General features: G+C 45.0%; 1 protein-coding gene across 5 annotated transcripts in view; it reads right to left on the bottom strand.

Annotated features, from left to right (window-relative positions):
- Window positions 1-16,205, bottom strand: part of Majin (membrane anchored junction protein) — a 32,270-nt gene extending 16,065 nt beyond the window's left edge. The window contains exons 1-4 of one of the 5 annotated variants that reach the window (XM_042259664.2): window positions 12,302-12,394; window positions 12,037-12,162; window positions 4,598-4,715; window positions 978-1,023 (exon numbers count right to left, since the gene is read on the bottom strand). In XM_042259664.2, the coding sequence (XP_042115598.2) occupies window positions 978-1,023; window positions 4,598-4,698 (147 nt within the window). In that variant the 5' untranslated portion in view covers window positions 4,699-4,715; window positions 12,037-12,162; window positions 12,302-12,394. Of the gene's footprint in view, window positions 1-977; window positions 1,024-4,585; window positions 4,717-12,036; window positions 12,163-12,301; window positions 12,395-15,983 lie in introns of those variants that run through there. The other 4 variants (XM_006980686.4, XM_076557910.1, XM_042259677.2 and 1 more) reach the window with 4 other exon arrangements.
- Window positions 16,206-18,525: the final 2,320 nt, after the last annotated feature.

Below are 18,525 nucleotides of genomic sequence, written 5' to 3'. Positions count from 1 at the left end.
CAGGCTAGCCTGGGATATATGAGACCTTGCTGCAAAAAATAAAACACACATGTACTCACCCACAAATTCATGGAAAGGACTAACAGTGGAAGCTCATGCTTGAAATCCCAGTACTTGGGAGGCAGAGGCAGAGGCAGAGGCAGAGGCAGAAGGTTCTCTGAAAGCTCAAAGCCAGCTTGGTCTACACAAGTTCCAGGCCAGGCAGTAATATATACCGAGACCCTGTGTCCAAAAATAAACCAAAACCAAAACAAACAAAAAAGCAGCTTTCAAACTTTAATATGCACATAAATGCATGCAAATGTTTTCTAGCCTGGATGTGTGGCAGGTATTGGACACATCTATTTGAAATCCGTACCATAATCCTGGAAACAAGTTAACCTCATTTGACAGGTGAAGGGACAGACTGGGACATAGGACCAGGTCCCCAAGACTATAACTGCTGGCCCAATACTTTGACCAGTTTACAAAGCTGTATCCCTGCTCAGTCTTCTTTCTGGAAATCTCTAACAAGCAGAGCTGTGCAGAAAAGGAATGAACATGAACTTGGAACAAAGCAATGGCAAATGCTTCCAATTAGAGTGAAGACACAGCCACTTGTCAGTGTATTTACTGCCCAGTTTCCTGAACGTCAAACACCAGGAGGTGGTTGGGATCGTGGCATTCGCAGAGCCTTGGAAGGCAGCAGTCCTCCGGAAGCTGCTCAGTGCCAACTGCCACAACAGAGCTGCCCTGTCTGGGAACCCTCGTGAAAACAAACAACAGCCAATCTCAAAGGCGCTCATACCTTAGTGAGACTTGAGAAAGGATACGGGCTTTAACATTTCCTGGAAAAAGTGGCTTCTTTGCACTGAGATACCAATTTACCAGGTGGAGTTTGTGACTCACTTTGAGGGAAATAATAGAAGTCTGGTATGGATTCTTCCTTGGTTTGAGGAGTAAATAATTTCTTCAGAAGTTGTCTGATTTGTTCCTACCTCCAGCTCCTGGATGATGACTTCCTTGTCCTCTATTTCTTCTCCTCTAGAAGGTAAACAGATAGGTACCATAAGACAGTCAGCCGTGTCCAGCATCTGCTCTGTGGCACTAAAGAAACCAGATACGTTACAGTCTGGCTGACCCAGTGCTCGCCTTACACGGTGTAGTTTGAGCAGCAGTTGTTTCCCCACCCCCAGTCTTCTCTGTTAAACTTCCAAGACCTTATAGTCCTGATGCAAAGGTTACTAATGCTCCAGAGCATTTTTAAAAGTGCTGAATTGGAGGGGCTCAGAGCATTAGACCTAGGGCTTTGGATAACCAGTGCAAATATTCTACCCCTGAGCCACACTTTAAGCCCACTATTTAAATTTATTTGAACTGCCAAGCATGGTGGCACATGCCTGTAATCCCAGAACCTGAGAGGTGGAGGCAGACGGACCAGGAGTTTAAGACTAGACTCAGCTACACAGTGAACGAAGTTGGCCTGGGCTTCAAGAAACCCTGTCTCAAAAAAAAATTTTTTTAACTGATAAATAGAAACATAAATTTTTATGAGATTCGGGAGATATTCTTTCTTTTTCCTTAAGACAGGGTCCCATTGTATGGCTTTGGCTATCCACAAACTTACTCTGTAGACCAGGCTGGCCTCAAACTCACAGAGATCCACCTGTTTCTGCCTCCTAAGTGCTGAGATTTAAGAAATATACCATCAAACTGGGCTTCATTGTATCTTAAATTTTTTTTAACTTACATTTACTCCCTATTTTTTATTTTATGTGTATGGATGTTTTGCCTACATGTATTCTATGCATCACATGTGTGAAGTACCCATCTATGGGAAGAGGGCATAGTATCTCCTTAGATTTAAGTTACAGTTGATTATGGGTGCTGGTGCTATGCAAGAGCAGCCAATGCTCTTATCCACTGTGCCATCTCTCTAGTCTCCCATCCCATACTGTTTCTTTTCTTTTCTTTTCTTTTTTTTTTGAGACAGGGTTTCTCTGCGTAGCTTTGCGCCTTTCCTGGAGCTCACTTGGTAGCCCAGGCTGGCCTCGAACTCACAGAGATCCGCCTGGCTCTGCCTCCCGAGTGCTGGGATTAAAGGCCATACTGTTTCTTTTAAGGTATGTGTGATGGCTATTCTTGGCTGTCAGCTTGACTACTGTGGAAATAATCAAAACCCAAGTGAGTGGGTACAACTGTGAGAAATTTTCTTAATTAAATCATTTGAAGTGGGAAGACCCACTTTTTTAAAAAAAGATTTATTTATTTATTATGTACACAGAAGAGGGTGCAGATCTCATTATAGATGGTTGTGAGCCACTGTGTTGTTGCTGGGAATTGAACTCAGGACCTCTGGAAGAGCAGTCAGTGCTCTTAACCTCTGAGCCATCTCTCCAGCCCCTTTTTTTTGGTTTTTTTGAGACAGGGTTTCTCTGTGTAGCTTTGTGCCTTTCCTGGAACTTACTCTGTAGCCCAGGCTGGCCTTGAACTCACAGAGATCCGCCTGGCCCTGCCTCCCAAGTCCTGGGATTAAAGGCGTGTGCCACCACCGCCTGGCATGGGAAGACCCACTTTTAATCCAGATCTTCTGAGGTGGGAAGACCCACTTTTAATCCAGATCTTCTGAGGTGGGAAGACCCACTTTAATCTGGGCCACACCTTCTGCTGGCCGCCTATAGAAAGGACATGGAAGAAGGACACTTGTTCTCTCTGCCTGCTCGCTCTCGTTCTTGCTGTCAAGTCCATTCCTTCACTGGCATTAGAGTCCACTTCAAGAGTCAGGTATGTATGGAAGACCAACCGAGACAGCCAGCCTCAGGGACTGATACCTACTGGATTCTTGGACCTTCCATTGGGAGACAGCCATTGTTGGACTAGCTGGACCACAGCCTGTAAGCCAGTCTAATAAATTCCCTTCATTCAAATATATACATACATACATACATACATACATATATATATGTATGTGTGTGTGTATATGTGTGTATGTATATATGTATATATGTGTATGTATGCATCTGTATACAGCTTCATTCCCTGAGTTCTGCTCCTCTAGAGAATCCTGATACAGTACATAGAAAAACAAGAAGCACCGAGGAAAAGAACATGTGTGACACTTTAAGTTGCAAACAGAATGAGCTGCTCTTTTCATGCAATAATGTTTTACTTAAATAATTAGGTGATAAACAAATCGTCTGTTCTTCAGCTCTGTGAGGTTAACATTTCCTCAAATGTCAATAAAGCAAGCACATCAAATTCAAGGAAACAACTGGCAGTATTTGTTGTCAATAATAAGTTTTGGGCTTTTGAGAGAAAATTTTAAAAAAAATTATCTATTTCCCCCCCAAGACAGGGTTTTTCTATGTAATAGTACTGGCTGTCCTGGAACTCACTCTGTAGACCAGGCTGGCCTCAAACTCACAGAGATCCACCTGCCTCTGCCTCCTGAGTGCTGGGATCAAAGGTATGCACCACCACCACATGGCTAACAAATCTTTTTTTTTCTTTTAACATTTATTTTATGTGCATTGGTGTTTTGCCTTCATGTATGTCTCTGTGAGGGTGTCAGATCCCCTGAAACTGGAGTTTCAGACAGTTGTGAGCTGCCATGTGAGTGCTAGGAATTGAACCTGGGTCCTGTGGAAGAAGCAGCTAGTGCTCTTAACCACTGAGCCATCTCTCCAGTCCCCAGCTAATAAATCTTAAAAAAACAAAAACCAAAACATAAAAACCTGAATATGGTGGTGTCTACTTTTGATTCCAGCATCCAGGGGCTAAACAAGAGGACCACAGGTTTGGGGCCAGGGCTACACAGCCAGACCTGTCTCAAAACAAAACCATAAGCCAAACAACAAAAAAGTAAGGTATGAAAATACGAACCCAACTTGGCTATTTTTTATAATTGTTTTGGCTTTTTAGTGTCCTTTGAAAAATTTTTTTTTGTTGTTGTTGTTTTTGTTTTTCAAGACAGGGTTTCTCTGTGTAGTTTTGGTGCCTGTCCTGGAACTCACTCTGTAGACCAGGCCGGCCTCAAACTCAGAGATCCCCCTGTCTCTGCCTCCTGAGTGCTGGGTTCGGGAAATCTTATTCTGGTCCTTTGGGAGAGTAATACCTACTCAGCTGCTGAGTCATCTCTTCAGGCCCTATTTTTATCTTATGCATATGGGCGTTTTGCCTGTATGTATGTCTGTGAACCACATGCACGTGGTACCTGTGGAGGCTAGGCTAGCAGGCCATCAGACCCACTGGAACGAAAGTTACAGAAGAGGTTACCACATAGGTTCGGGAAACAGAACCTGAATGTGGAAGAGAAGTCAGTGCTCTTAAATGACAAATAATTTCTCCAGACCTATTTACAATTGATTGATTGATTCATGGTGGTTTTGAGACAAGGACAAGCTGAAAAAGTTCTGAGAAATATCTTCTCAAAGGCATACTGTCCCTACTTTAGGAAAGTATATCAATAACAAATATAATGAATACTAAGGACCTGGGAAAGCCTGACCAGGTGCTACTGCAGTCACTCCCCTGGACTGAGCCAGGCAAAGACATGATGACCTGGAGGAATGCACTGCCTGTGCTAGCATGAGCTATCTTCCTATACCTTTCAAATTACCTGATACTGTCGCCGTATCTGATTTTGAACTTATACACATTGGGTCCTGCATGAAGGAACCTTGTCTCTGGAAATGGGTAGGTGAACGGTTTTAAACTCATTGTTTCTTGATGGTAGCCTAAAAAAAATAGAAATATTAATCAATAAAAAGCAAAAGATGAGCCCAGTGGTGGTGGCGCATGCCTTTAATCCCAGCACTTGGGAGGCAGAGCCAGGTGGATCTGTGAGTTCAAGACCAGCTTGGTCTGCAGAGCGAGGTCCAGGACAAGCTCCAAAGCTACAGAGAGAAAGCCTGTCTCAAAAGATGGCTCCTTAAATATAGGAAAGAAAGCCTGTCAATCTGCAGCATCTCTTGAAGGGTAAATGTTCAACACAGTACTAGTGCCCAAGAACCAGGCTCACTCAGCACTGCTATTGATTACCTGGACCGTTTTCCTACCTAGTCAGTGAAAATAAATGGTGTGTTGGACCCACATCTATATAAAGGCAAAAAGACAACATTCAAGTTTGAATTTTATGACTGTGTTGGTTAGTTGTGTTTTTATTTTGTTGTTTTTTTTTGTTTGTTTGTTTGCTTTGTTAACTTGGCATAACCTAGAATCATCTAGAAGAGGGAACCTCAATGCTTCCATCAGATTGGCCTGTGGGCAAGTCTGTGAGTTATTGTCTTGATTAGTGACTGATGTGGGAGGACCCAGCCCATTATGGGAAATGCCATCCCTCCGCAGATGGTCCTGGCTTGTGTGGGAAAAGTAGACTTGAGCAAGCCAGGGGGAGCAATTTGGTAGACCAGTCCTGCATGGTATCTGCTTCAGTTCCTGCCTTGGCTTTCCCTGATAAGCCAAATAGACCCCTTCATCCAAGGTGCTTTTGGTCATGGAGACTTATGGCACCAATAAAAAGCAAACCAAGACAGGTCACATTTGGCATGAGCTCAGAGACAAAATCAAGGACACCAATTTTCTAAATTACTAGGGCTTTTCTGTGGCTCCCTTCTTTTTAAAGTAGAGATATAAATGCTGCAGTCCCTTGGCCTTTACATGCAGAATTTTAAATAATAAATAGGTCCACAGTTTTCAAGGATCAAAGTTTCCTATATTCAACTCTCGGACTTTGATTTTAGAAGAAGCAACTGAGATGTAATAAACAGAACAGGCACAAAAGAGAATCTTGGTTTGAATCTCAGTCCTAATGTCCCTACTTGATTTCTGCATGTCAGTCTCTCCTCTCTTCTCCATCTTTCCTTTCCCTCTTTAATACAAAAATTTCAGACAAGTTCTTACTTTGTAACCCGGGCTGGCCTGGAACAATGTAGCCTAGGCTGCCTTCAAATTCATGGCAATCCTCCAGCCTCAAGCTTGAGCCTTAGTTTTCTTACACAGTAACAACAGTTATTTTTGCTTTTTGAACACAGGGTCCTATGTAGTTTAGGTTGGCCTTGAACACCCTATATTCCTGAGCATGACCTTGAACTGATCCTCAGTCCTCTAACTCCCAAGGGCTGGAACAATAGGGTTTTTGTTATTGTATTTTGTTTTGTTTTGAAGATGGGTCTTCCTATGTTACCCAGTCTGTCTTAGTTAGGGTTTCTATTGCTTCGGCCAAACACCATAACCAAAAAGCAAATTGTGAAGAAAAGAGTTTATTAGGCTTATACTTCAGCGTTGCTGTTCATCACTGAAGGAAGTCAGGACAGGAACTCAACTAGGGCAGATCCTGGAGGCAGGAGCTGATGCACACAGAGGTCATGGAGGGGTGCTGCTTACTGCCTGGCTTCCCATGGCTTGCTCAGCCTACCTTCTCATAGAACCCAGGACCAAGAGCCCAGGGATAGAGCCCCACCCACCATGGGCTGGGTCCTCCCCCATTGGTCACTAAATAAGAAAATGCCTTACAGCTGGATCTCAAGGAGGCATTTCCTCAGCTAAGGCTCCTTCCTCTGGTGACTCTATAGTGTGTGTCAAATTGACACACAAAACCATCCAGTACAGGCCCAGAGCTACTGAGCTCAAGTGATCTTCTTGCCTCAGCCTTCTGAATAGTTGGGGCTATAGAGTGTGTCACGGTGACCAATAAAAAACTACTTTTGCTACACCCTACGCTAAATGCTCATTATGTATTTATCTGACTTGTCACAAGCCTATGCAACTAGTGTAGACTTGACAGACTAGGAACTGAAGCACTATCGAAGGAGTGTATGTCCATCAATCATTCTGTTAGCCCACCTTCTAGTTACAAAGAGGAAGAAACCAAGATAATAAGCATAAAATCATTTTGTAAATAGTAAAATCATATAGACATTCATGTAAGGTTTTTTTCTTATTTTCTTTTTTGGTTATTTGAAACAGGGTTTCTATATGCATCCCAGCAAAGCCTTGAGCTCCTTAATATGGCTAATGTAGTCCAGACTTGTCTCTCATTCACAACAATCCTCCTGCATCAGTATCCCCGAGTGCTGGGATTACAGGCATGCACCACCACATTCTGTACTATTTTCATTATTTTTCCTCTGTGTTATCTTACACCATTTCTATTCAGCAGCAAAGAATCTTATACAGCAGAATTATAAAAGCTATGTGCCAAGGAAACGGAATGTCCTGGAATTTCCCAAGTTCAAGTCTGAGCTGACAGTAAGGAGATCCCCCGGTGTCTGATCCCGGCTGTTTGGGAGCGGAATGGGAGGTGGTTGGAGCAGGGACTATTTAGACTAGAATTTCAGTCAAAAATGAAAAGCAGTTGTTGCCAACTGCAAAGTTACCAGAGGGGAAATGCAATGCACATCCTGAGAAAAAAAGTGGTGAACGTCCCTTGCCCGAGGCATGGCAGGAATCCAAGGTAAAGGGGATCAGTTTGGGCTCCAGACGGATTTTCTAAGGAGGTAGGGGGCCCACCTGGTGAGGCTTTGGTTACTGCCACAGAAACTCAGTTCTTCAGAGTTGAAGACGCAGTGACCTCCGCATAACCTAAGACCTAGGGGCGCCTGAGCAAAAGAAAGATGACTGTCCCAAGAGGAAACTCCATGTCCTGCACCACAGCTGGCTGGCTGAGAACAATTCTCTTCTAGCTGAGGCCTGTTCCTATGAGTTGCTGGCTGCCTGCTTCAGATGCAGACACCACACACTAATTAGCTCATTTGAAAATAAAGAGTAGACAGCATACTCCAAAACACCCAGATGGCAGCAGTGCCTCAAGGATTTCACAGGGTTATTTTCCAACTTTGACAACTGTCGTCATGGCGACACTAGGTGCCAGGAACTACTATTAGGTTGACGGGACCTTATAGAATAGAGGTCGGATTCTCGACCCATTTGTGGGTGACTACAAGTCATGACAGAAGGAAACAAAGAAGAAAAGTAGAGTTTGTTTTGTTTTGTTTTTTTCTTTTCCCAAACAGGATCTCACTTTGTAGCCCAGGCTGGCCTGGAATTCGAAATCCTCCTGCCTTGGCCTTCCAGTGCTGGAACGTTTGACGTCTGCTTCATAGAAATTAGGTCCTGAGCAGTAGCTCAGCCTCTTCATTTCTTAGTTTCTACAGCAGATACGGCAATGATTCTACCTACTCCTGGAATTGCAGGAATAAATGAAATACTGTTCTAAATAGCCACCTCACAAACCCCAAGATGTTCTCTAAGCACCAGCCATTAATGATGGATTTCTGTGCACGTGTGTATGGTGCACACATGACTGTGTGGGTGGGTGCTCCTGTGTGTGTGATGTGGAAGCCAGAGCAGGACATTTGGAGTTTTCCTCCATCAATCTCTGCCTTTCTGCCTCCAGACCAGGTTTCTCACTGAACCAGAAGCTTCCTGTTTTGGCTAGGCTGGCTAACCAGTGAGCTCCCAGCATCCTCCTGTCCCCATTCCCTGTCCCCACTTCCATACCCTCAATGCTGGGGTTATAAGCAAGTGTAGCCATGCCTGGGTTTTTATATGGGTGCTGAGGATTCAAACTCACATCTTCATGATTACAGATGGAACACTATTATCCACTGACACCCCTATACACACACACACACACACACACACACACACACACACACACACACACACACCAACCCTTATTATTGAAGAGGTTTTCTCTTAATGCTTTACAAGAAAAGTAATTTGGGGTTGGAGAGACCGCAGCTGAGAGCACTGACTGCTCTTCCAGAAGACCTGGGTTCAATTCCCAGCACCCACATGCAGCTAACAACTGTCTGTAACTCCAAGATCTGACACCCTCACACATATATGCAAGCAAAACACCAATGCACACAAAATAAAATAAATAATTTAAAAAGAAAATAACAGCAAAGCCAATTTAAGAGAGCAAAACTGGATTGGGCAGTGGTGGCACACACCTTTAATCCCAGCACCTGTGAGGCAGAGGCAGACAAATCTCTGTGAGTTCGAGGCCAGCCTGGGCTACAGAGAGAGTTCCAGGACAGGCTCCAAAGCTACACAGAGAAACCCTGTCTCAAAAAACCAAAAACAAAACAAAACAAAAAAAAACCTTAACATAGACACACAATCTGACATGAGATTCCCAAATATTAGATTTAAACAACATCTAAGAAAGATTTTTCAAGGTTTGAGTAATTTGTTTCACATACAGAAACATCTGGGTCAGTACAGAACTTAATGTGGGACTGAATGGTAATGAGGATAACACAAGTTGCCATGGAAGATAACAGTAGGGTTGCGCAGCCACTAAACATATCTGGAGGAAAAATTCTCTACAGCATTGGAGAATAAAGAGTGTCTACATTTATTCAACATACATTTGCACAGCAGACCTAACCTGGTAGGCTACTGAGAACACAAGTGAGTGTGGACAACAATGTAGGAGAATCCTATTAGTGTTACAAACCCAGCTTTCAGGACTGAGATCAAGGGCATGTGACCACTTTCTCCTTCTCTTTCCAAGTCCTTGGTAGTCTCAAGAGATCTTCCCATTATTGCTGAAGTAGAGTCAGAATCTCTGAAAGCCTGTATTTCCAACTAGAGCAGTGGTTCTCAACTGTAGGTCACGACCCCTCTGGGAGTAGAACCATTCATTCCACAGGGGTTGCATATCAGATAGCCCGCATATCAGATATTTACATTATGATTAATAACAGCAGTAAAATTACAATTATGCAACAGCAATGAAAATAATTTTATGGTTAGGGGTCATCACAACATGAGGAACTGTATTAAAGAGTCACAGCATTAGGAAGGTTGAGAACAACTGAACTAGAGATTCACAGACAGGACACTTAAGTTCAGAGTGTGTAATTTCAGAGGGCATTGGAGAGAAGCCACTTCGCCAAAGGAAGAAATACTTTTCAGGCTCACATAGTCCTGTATGGAAGCAGGTCTAGACCGGATTACTAAGATTATAATTCCTTTGGTCCACAAAATTTCCACTACAGCCTATCATCATTTAGTCATTTTATTAAAGTATATCTCTGGGCACTCTCTTGACTCAGGTAACTCTAGGCAAACTCATTCTGGGTTCAAATAATCAGGCCAAAATATAAACTTTTTAGATTAGTGGTTATTAAAAATTATAATTTTGGATATGAAGAGTTAAAATATATTTCTCTTCAAGATGTATATTCAAGAGCTGGGCATGGTGAGTGGTATATATCTTTAATCTCAATAGAGGCAAAATGATCTCTATGAGTTTGATACCAACCAGCCTGGTCTACATAGTGAGTTCCAGGATAGCCAGGGCTACTTAGAGAGACCTTGTCTCAACAAAACAAAAATTCATTTTCAAACAAAACTTCATTTCCTCCACCTGTAGACTAATCATGAAGACTAATGAAAGAAAGCACACGTTAAATGTAGTCTTTAGCACTGGGTAGTCAGTAAAGAACTCTTTTTAGTCCCAGCACTCAGGGGGCAGAGGCAGGCAGATCTCTGTGAGTTTGAGGCCTGGTCTACAAAGCGAGTTCCAGGACAGCCAGGACTACACAGAGAATCCCTATCTAGAAAAACAAAACAAAACAAAAAACAGTGTTAAGTTGCACGGTAGTGGCGCAAGCCTTGAATCCCAACTCTCCAGAGGCAGAGGTAGGCGGATCTCTGTGAGATCCAGAGCAGCCTGGTCTACATAGTAAGATCCTGTCTCAAGGAAAAAGGACAGGAAGAGACTGATGATCTAGTCCAGATTCTTGGAAACTTCCACAATTTTTGAGATCATTCTGTTCTTTTACCTGTTTATTCCTGTTCTTTCTAGTAAACATAACCTTTAAAAGTGGCCTCTCTGTGGTAAGTTTTGCCTTTAGAGCTGTGCCAGATTTGGTTTTGTTTAGCAGGAAAGGGTAAACTTAATAGTTGCAAAGCTACCCTGAAAATGAAATTAAAAGGTTTTGGTGGACAACTCAATAAACCAGAAGGAGTCAAACTCTTAAATTCCTCACTGTACCTGAGTGTGTCTTCCACATCTCCCTTAGCCATACTGAAAACCAATGGAAACCAGCTCTGCTCAACAGACTGTGTTCCTATTCTGGAAAACAGCGTTTTCTCATCTCTGTCCTGCCCAATGTCAAGTCCAAAAGAAACTGAACAAATGGCTAACTGTGGGGCCTATTAGCACACCAAAGAGCATGCTTGCATCCTGGCTCCTCCCAGCTCTTCTCACTCTGCCCCTCACACTAATTGTCTCCAGCTCATGGGCTTACTTTTCCAGCTTCTCATCCCTGTATAACCCTACCATTTTAGCCATGCCCTCTCTTGGTCCTCTTGAGCTCCTCTCTCTGGCTCTCCACACTGTCCTCTCTCCTCTCATGGCCGGTTCAGTCTACTGGTCATGTCTACTCCTTTCTCTTCCTCTTCTGTACTCTTCCAGATGCCTCTGGTTGTTCTCTCCCTTGTATCTTCAATAAAAACCTTCCCCTCAACCATACCTTGGAGCAGTCATGACTTCATTTTACACATCTGGTGCTGAAACCTGAAAGGGTCACATATGAGCTCCCTTCCAAGGGGCTCGGCCTCTCCTAACCGAACCAAGCTGCTGATGTGACTTTTCCTGTATATGTATGTACGTAAGAATCATTTGTTTCCGCTGCCTTCTGTCACCCACCATTTGTGGCCTATGACCTGAAGACCAACCTGTCTATTAGCGTTCATATCACACTGACTTCACTGTAGCACTCTCAAATTTCTACCTGTCCCAGGGACCTAAAATTCATTTAGATTTAAAACTACAGGTAATTGGGGATGTTTTATTTTTGGTTATACCAACTGGGCCCACTGCTTAAAGTAGTAAACTAGAAAATTATAAAAGAAAGTGAGGCAAAGTCCATAGTTTTAGAAGGGAAAATGGCAAAAGAATACCTTCAGCTAAAAAAAGAAAGCATCTTTTACAATGTTGGGCTATAAGCCCTGCATCTCTGAGATACATAACTCAAGGGCCTTAGAGACAGAAGAAAGGAACAAGGAAGTGTGAACGAAAGCTCCCAAAATACACACCTTTGTTCTTGACAGGGAGCTGAAGCTGGGTGTGCGGTCTCCTGCCTGTAATTCTAGCCGAAGAAGCTGAGGTAGGAGGATTGTTGCAAATTCAAAGCCAGCCTGGGCTACACAGCAAAACCCTGTCTTAAAAAAGAAAAGAAAAACTTAAATTAAAAAAAAGCCTTTTATATAAGGAAAAAAATTCACTTAGAAAATCTGAAATATTTTACTAGCTTTAATACAAATTTTGGTGAGATATTTGGGATATAATAATTGTACTCACTAAGTTTATGAAGATAGACTTGAAAAGGCCTGGAGATACAGGCCTATAATCTCAGCTACTCTGGAGGCTGACACAGGATTCCAAATTCAAGACCTGATAGGAATATAGCAAGTTCAAGGCCAACCTAAGCAATTCAGTGAGACAGTTTTAAATTCTAAGTACATGGAAACAAAGGATCAAGTATAGAGTACTTGCTTAGCGTGCATGAAGCTCCAGGCTCTGTCCTGACTACACACACACACACACACACACACACACACACACACACACACACACACACACACACGACAGGCCTGCCATGAGGTCATCTGATTTGGACAGAGTTAGACATCCAAGTTAAGACTAGGCAAACAGCCACGTACAGTGGCACACACTTTTAACCTCAGACTTTTGTTTGTTGTTTGTGGGTTTTGTTGTTTGTGGGTGTGCATGTGCCACAGCACACACAGGCAGGTCAGACGTCAGCCCTGCCGAGTGGGACCCTAGATGGAACTCAGCTGTCAGGATGGTCAGGAGGTGCCCTCTACCCCTGAACCGTCTCACTGGCCCTGCTTCAGGCATTTTCATATCTGGCTGCTAAGGTGAAAAGGGCTGTAAACACAAGAACGGAAGCTGAGAGGCAGTCAGAAAGCTGCTGTTACTCCAGGAGAAAGCTGCTCCTGACCTGGACCTGCAGCTTTTGTAGTGAATGACTGGACTTGAGATAGATTTGACATTAATGGAAGGCTGGATATGGGAATCAATGATGGCTTTTGGAAACTGGGTAAGCAATAGTGCTTATTCTTTACTGAGGACTCAAGAAAGAGTTCTGGGAGACAGAACCCATAGTTGTTTCTGTTAAGTCTGGCAAGATCTGGTTATGCTGAGGAGGCAGTGTCCTACTGTGCAAGGATGGAAATCAGGATGGAAATGTAAAAGGGAGTCATCCGTGTTTCAGTGGTACTTGAAGCTGTTAGAAGGGATGAGATCATCTAGGGAGGAAATGCAGAGAAGGGACAAAGGCCTTCCTTATGAGGATGGTTATGGATCATGCAGCCTATCCTAAATCAGAAAGGAAGCACTGAAGGGCATAAGAAAGACCTCTGGGCCTCTGCTCAAACACGTGCCTGTACATCTGTACTCATCTGTGTACAGTCTCATATTAACATGTATGTAACACACACACAAACTGGATGGTTGGTTTTCTTTTGCTTTGTTGTTTTGACACAGATTCTCAAGTAGTCCTGGCTGGCCTTTAACTGTACCTAAGGATGACCTTGAACTCCCAACTCTCTTGCCTCTACCTTTCAAGTTCTGGGATTACTGCTGTCCAGTTTACTGGTTGTAATGGGGGGGGAATAAAAAAATAAACCTGTGTGGTAGTTTGAATGAGAATGGCCCCTATAGGCTCATATATTTGAATGCGTGATCTGCAGTTGGCAGACTGTTTGAGAAGGATAAGAAGAATTAGAATGTGTGCCCTTATTGGAGTAGGTGTGGCCTTGGAGTAAGTGTGTTGTTGTGGGTGGGCTTTGAGATTTCAAACACCCACAGCAGGCCCAGTGTATCTCTCTTGGCCTGCTGCCTGTAGATCAGGATGCAGCTCTCAGTTACTTCTCCAGCATCGTGCCTGCACGCCACCATACTCCCGTGATACTAACCCTCTGAAACTGTAAGCAAGCCCCCTATTAAATGCTTTCCTTTATGAGAGTTGCCTTGGTCATGGTGTCTCTTCACAGCAAGAGAACAGTAACTAAGATAACCTGGAACAGAGAAGGTGAAAAGGATCAGATTAAGGAGACATTTGTAGTTCCAGACAGAAGCTAATGGTAGCATGATCTTTAGTGCTAAAAGTAGAGCTGAAGAAGGGCAGTGGTGGCTCCTGCCTTTAATCCCAGCACTGGGAAGGCAGAGGCAGGTGAATCTTTGAATTCAAGACCAGCCTGATCTACAGAATGAATTCAAGGACATCCAGAGCTATACAGAGAAACCCTGTCTCAAAAAACCAGAAGAAAAAAGAAAAAGAAAGCTGAAATGTAGAGTGACTTGAAAGATACCCACTCGTGATTCGGTGACTTGACAAGGTGAAGGAAAAGGATCAGTCAAGAATGACTCCCCCAGCCACGTGTCCTGGTTCACACCTGTAATCCTAACCGAACACCAGGAGGATGAAGAACTGCTGTAAGTTTGATGGCGGCTTGACCTCAAGAGTCAGACCCTGACTCAAAAAAGGAAAGCGAGCTGGGGAGACGGCTCAAGGGTCGAAGTGTGTGCCCTGCTATATGAGGAGCAGAGTCAGGGTCTCCAGAACCCAGGTAAATGCCCGGCGGCTTGCGATGCCTGCCTCAGAGGCAGGGACAGGGCTCTCCAGCACAAGCTCACTAGCCAGACTAATTGTACTGACAAGCTCTGGGTTTGATGGAGAGACTTCGCCTCAATTAATGAGGTGGAAGAGGGACGGAGGCTAATTCCAACGACAGCCTTCTGCCCAGTATACATGTAAATACACATGCACACCACACACGTGTAAATACATGTAAATACATGTAAATACACACGCACACCACACACGTGTAAATACACATGCACACCACACACATGTAAATACATGTAAATACACATGCACACCACCCACGCATGAAAATCGAGAAGAGAAATAAATATTAAAAAAGAGCAAACAAAGAGAGATCCCCAGTTACTGAACAGTTACTCCAACACCTAACTGAAGATGTATACATGCCCTTCCTGGGGAAAAAAAAAGGGTGTCTTGGAAAATAAATTCTTTGTTTTTTCTTTAAATATCATTGTTGTTTTTGTGTGTTATTGTTATTATTTTGTGTGTACGGGTGTTTTGCCTCTATGTATTTCTGTGCACCACAGAGAATTTAGTGCCCACAGACGCCAGAAGAGGACATCACATCCCCTGGAACTGGAGTTACTGATAGTCGTGACCCCTGTATGGGTGCTGAGAATCAAACCTTAGCTATATGTTGAATTTTGGGCCAACTTGGGCTACATGAAACCCTGACTCCATGAGACTCCAAAACACAAAACCATACTAAAAAAAAAAAAAAAAAAAAAGTAAATAAATAAAGAAAAATAAAAAAAAAAAAAAAGAACAAAACCACCAAACAATAAAGAAAGCAAAACAAAACAAAATGACAAAAACAACCCATGTTGTGACAGGAAAACATTTCAATGGAGGAAGTCTTTTTTTTTTTTTTTTTTTTTTTCATGGCAACTGATAGCCTTGACTAGGGAGTGGTTATAAACCAGAACGAGCCCTTTGATTATCTGGACATTGCTGTGCAGAGGGGTTGGGTGGGGGAAGCTGGAGCGCTGAACAGGTGTCACAGACAACATGGCCCCACCTCAGGAGTGGTGGGGCTGAAGACCAGTCCTCGGCAGCCCAGAAGACAAGGGTTCTCGCCATCTCTGAGCCGGTCGCCGTCTGGAGTCGGGGGTCCTGGAGGCTGCCTGAGACTCGGTGGTGGCCGGTGCTCACGGTCATGGCCATCCCCTCGCTGCCTCCCCAGCTCTCCACACCCTCCGACCTCCAGCCGCGGTCCATCCAACCCGCGGGACGCCTGGCGGGGGTCCGACGGGGGGCCCCGCGGCACGGATCACTCCAGGGGCTGACGAGTGCGCCCCCCCGAAACTCCCTCCAGCCAGACTCACGGGACCCCAGACGGCGGGCGGTTACCTCCGCCTCGAAGCGCAGGCTTGGCCACACTTTCTCACCCGCACACTGACGAGGGGTCCTCGAGCACCTCAGAAAAGTGGCCACGCTTGCGCTCCCGCTCAGAAACCTCGTCTCAAAGAGAGGACGCCGGCCCCCAAGACGGCAGGCCCCGGCCTCGCGAGCCAGTCTCTCGGAACTTGGCCTCCAGACAAATCCTCCTGCGCAAGCGCAGCCCTTCCCGCCTTATCCTCTGCGCACGCGCGGGTCTGAAGCGCGGTGGGTTCCACAAAACTAAAACCTGTGCAAGCGCGCACAGTCTCGGGCCTTATGCGCAGCCTCCTGACCTTTCCGCGCATATGGACTCTCTGAGTTGGCCGCAGTGTGCTGTGGAGTTCTCCTTTTTGTTGTTGTTTGTTGTTTTTCTGTGTGTGTGTGTGTGTGTGTGTGTGTGTGCGCGCGTGCGCGTGTAAAAGACAGTTCACAGGAGGCATTTCTCTTCCTTCCACCTTGTAGGTTCTGGGAATCGAACTCAGGCCATTAGGCTTCTCCTGCAAGCGCCTTTACTAGCTGAGCCAGGTCGCAGCCTCCTTTCCTTAGTTCTTGCAGGACCACACTTGAGTCCCTAATGGGCGGGATGTCTAGGCATGCTTTTCCCCGCCCCCCACCTGCTCATGCTAGGCACGGCCCAGGCAGGTACCAGCCGCTTAATGGCACCTACTGTGTGCCAGGCATCATGCACAGCACCGTGGTATACTCCTTCAGTGCTCACTGCCATTCCCTAAGGCAGGTCTTCCGATTTTAAAACAACCTGGAAATGGAAGGACTTATGGAGGCAGGGTACTCCATCAGTCATGGGTCTGTGTGCCCTTCCACTTCCTGTTAGTCAGGTTTTGTGTTATGAATCACTAGGCAATATGCAGAGTGTGCTGGATGGGTGATGATGGGCTGCCTCTGTGGGAGATGACCCATGGCCTCCATGCTACATAAACACAAGCCTAGGACAGACAGGAAGTCTTCGGGGGGTGGGGACAGCCATTGGCTCTGTGAAATCCGGGCAAGTCTCCCTAGGGAGACTTGAGCATTCACTGATTTAAAAAGATGAGAGGCTGCAGACTCTTGTGCAAGGGAATGAAAATCGGCGCACAGACCATACAGACACAGTCCTCAGGAGTCCTCTCCTGGCTGCTGGGTGGGAATTACCCCAGAGGCACAGACAAGCCCTCATCCAAAGGAGGTCTGAATCTCTCCTGATGTGAGTCACCTCCGTGAGACCTGAAACCTCCCCCCATCCCCCACCCCGGTCAAGGGCCCCTTAAAGGCAGCCCTGGCTCTGTCCATGGTTCTGACGGTTAACGACTCCAACCTGGCAGTAATGCTTGGTGTTTCTCTCCCACCCAACCCTTTACTCTTCTATTCCTCCCCCCCCCCCCCCCGCCCCTTCTCCTTGCTTGCCTTTTGTTCATGGTGCACATGCCACACGAGCATTCTGCCACCGTGTGTGTTCTGAGACAACACCCTGTTCTGCAGCCCAGGCTGCTGGCTTCCACCTCTCAAATACTGTTGCGGTGTTGCAGGCTGGAGCCATTACAGTCGTCTCCTTCCTTTTCTTCTTCTTCTTCTTCTTCTTCTTCTTCTTCTTCTTCTTCTTCTTCTTCTTCTTCTTCTTCTTCTTCTTCTTCTTCTTCTTCTTCTTCTTCTTCTTCTTCTTCTGATGTTTATGTGAGTGTGTTTGATTGACTTGTTTTTTTTTTTTCAGTATGAGTGGTCTGTCTGCATGTACGCCTGCAGGCCAGAGGAGGGCATCAGATCCCATTATGGTTATGGGCCACCATGTGGTTGCTGGGACTTGAACTCAGGACCTCTGGAAGAGCAGCCAGTACTCTTAACCACTGAGCCACCTCTCCAGCCCTATTTTTTTAAACAGAATCTTACATACCCTACTTGGGCTCAAACTCCTGACTACCCTGCCTCACCTCCTGTATCACAGAATTATAGGCACATTCTACCACTCCCAGATTATTTGGGGGGGGGGGTAATAGATAGGTTGTCACTATATAGAACAGGCTGGCCTAGAACTTACAGCAATCCTCCTGCCTCTGCCTCCCAAGTGCCATGAGCCACCAAGCCTGGCTTTGTTCTTTTTTAAGAACTAACATTTATGCCAAGCCATGGTGGTGGAGCACACCTTTAATCCCAGCACTCAGGAGGCAGAAGCAGGTGGATCTTTGAGTCCGAGGCCAGCCTGGTCTACAGAGTGAGTTCCAGGACAGCCAGGGCTACATAGAAAAACCCTGTCTCAACCCCTGCCCCCCAAAGAAAGAAAAAAGAAAAATAGCAGAGCATGATGGAGCTGTTGAGGACCCTCCTGGGCCCCCAGAGGCTGACAGCTGTGACAACTCACTCAGCTTTTAACTGTAGATTCCTCCTGAACCTGAAATAAATGGAGCGTACAAGTTTCCTTCTCTTAGTGTCTGAAGCTATGAAGACCGAGGAAAATGGGGGGCGGGGTTGTTGCAGGAAAGGAGCCCAGTGAAGCTTCTCACCAGCTGAGAAACAAAGACTT

This window comes from Peromyscus maniculatus, chromosome 1 (genome assembly GCF_049852395.1).
Source record: "Peromyscus maniculatus bairdii isolate BWxNUB_F1_BW_parent chromosome 1, HU_Pman_BW_mat_3.1, whole genome shotgun sequence".
NCBI classification, from domain to species: Eukaryota; Metazoa; Chordata; class Mammalia; order Rodentia; family Cricetidae; genus Peromyscus; species Peromyscus maniculatus.
This window is presented reverse-complemented; position numbering and strand designations above follow the sequence as displayed.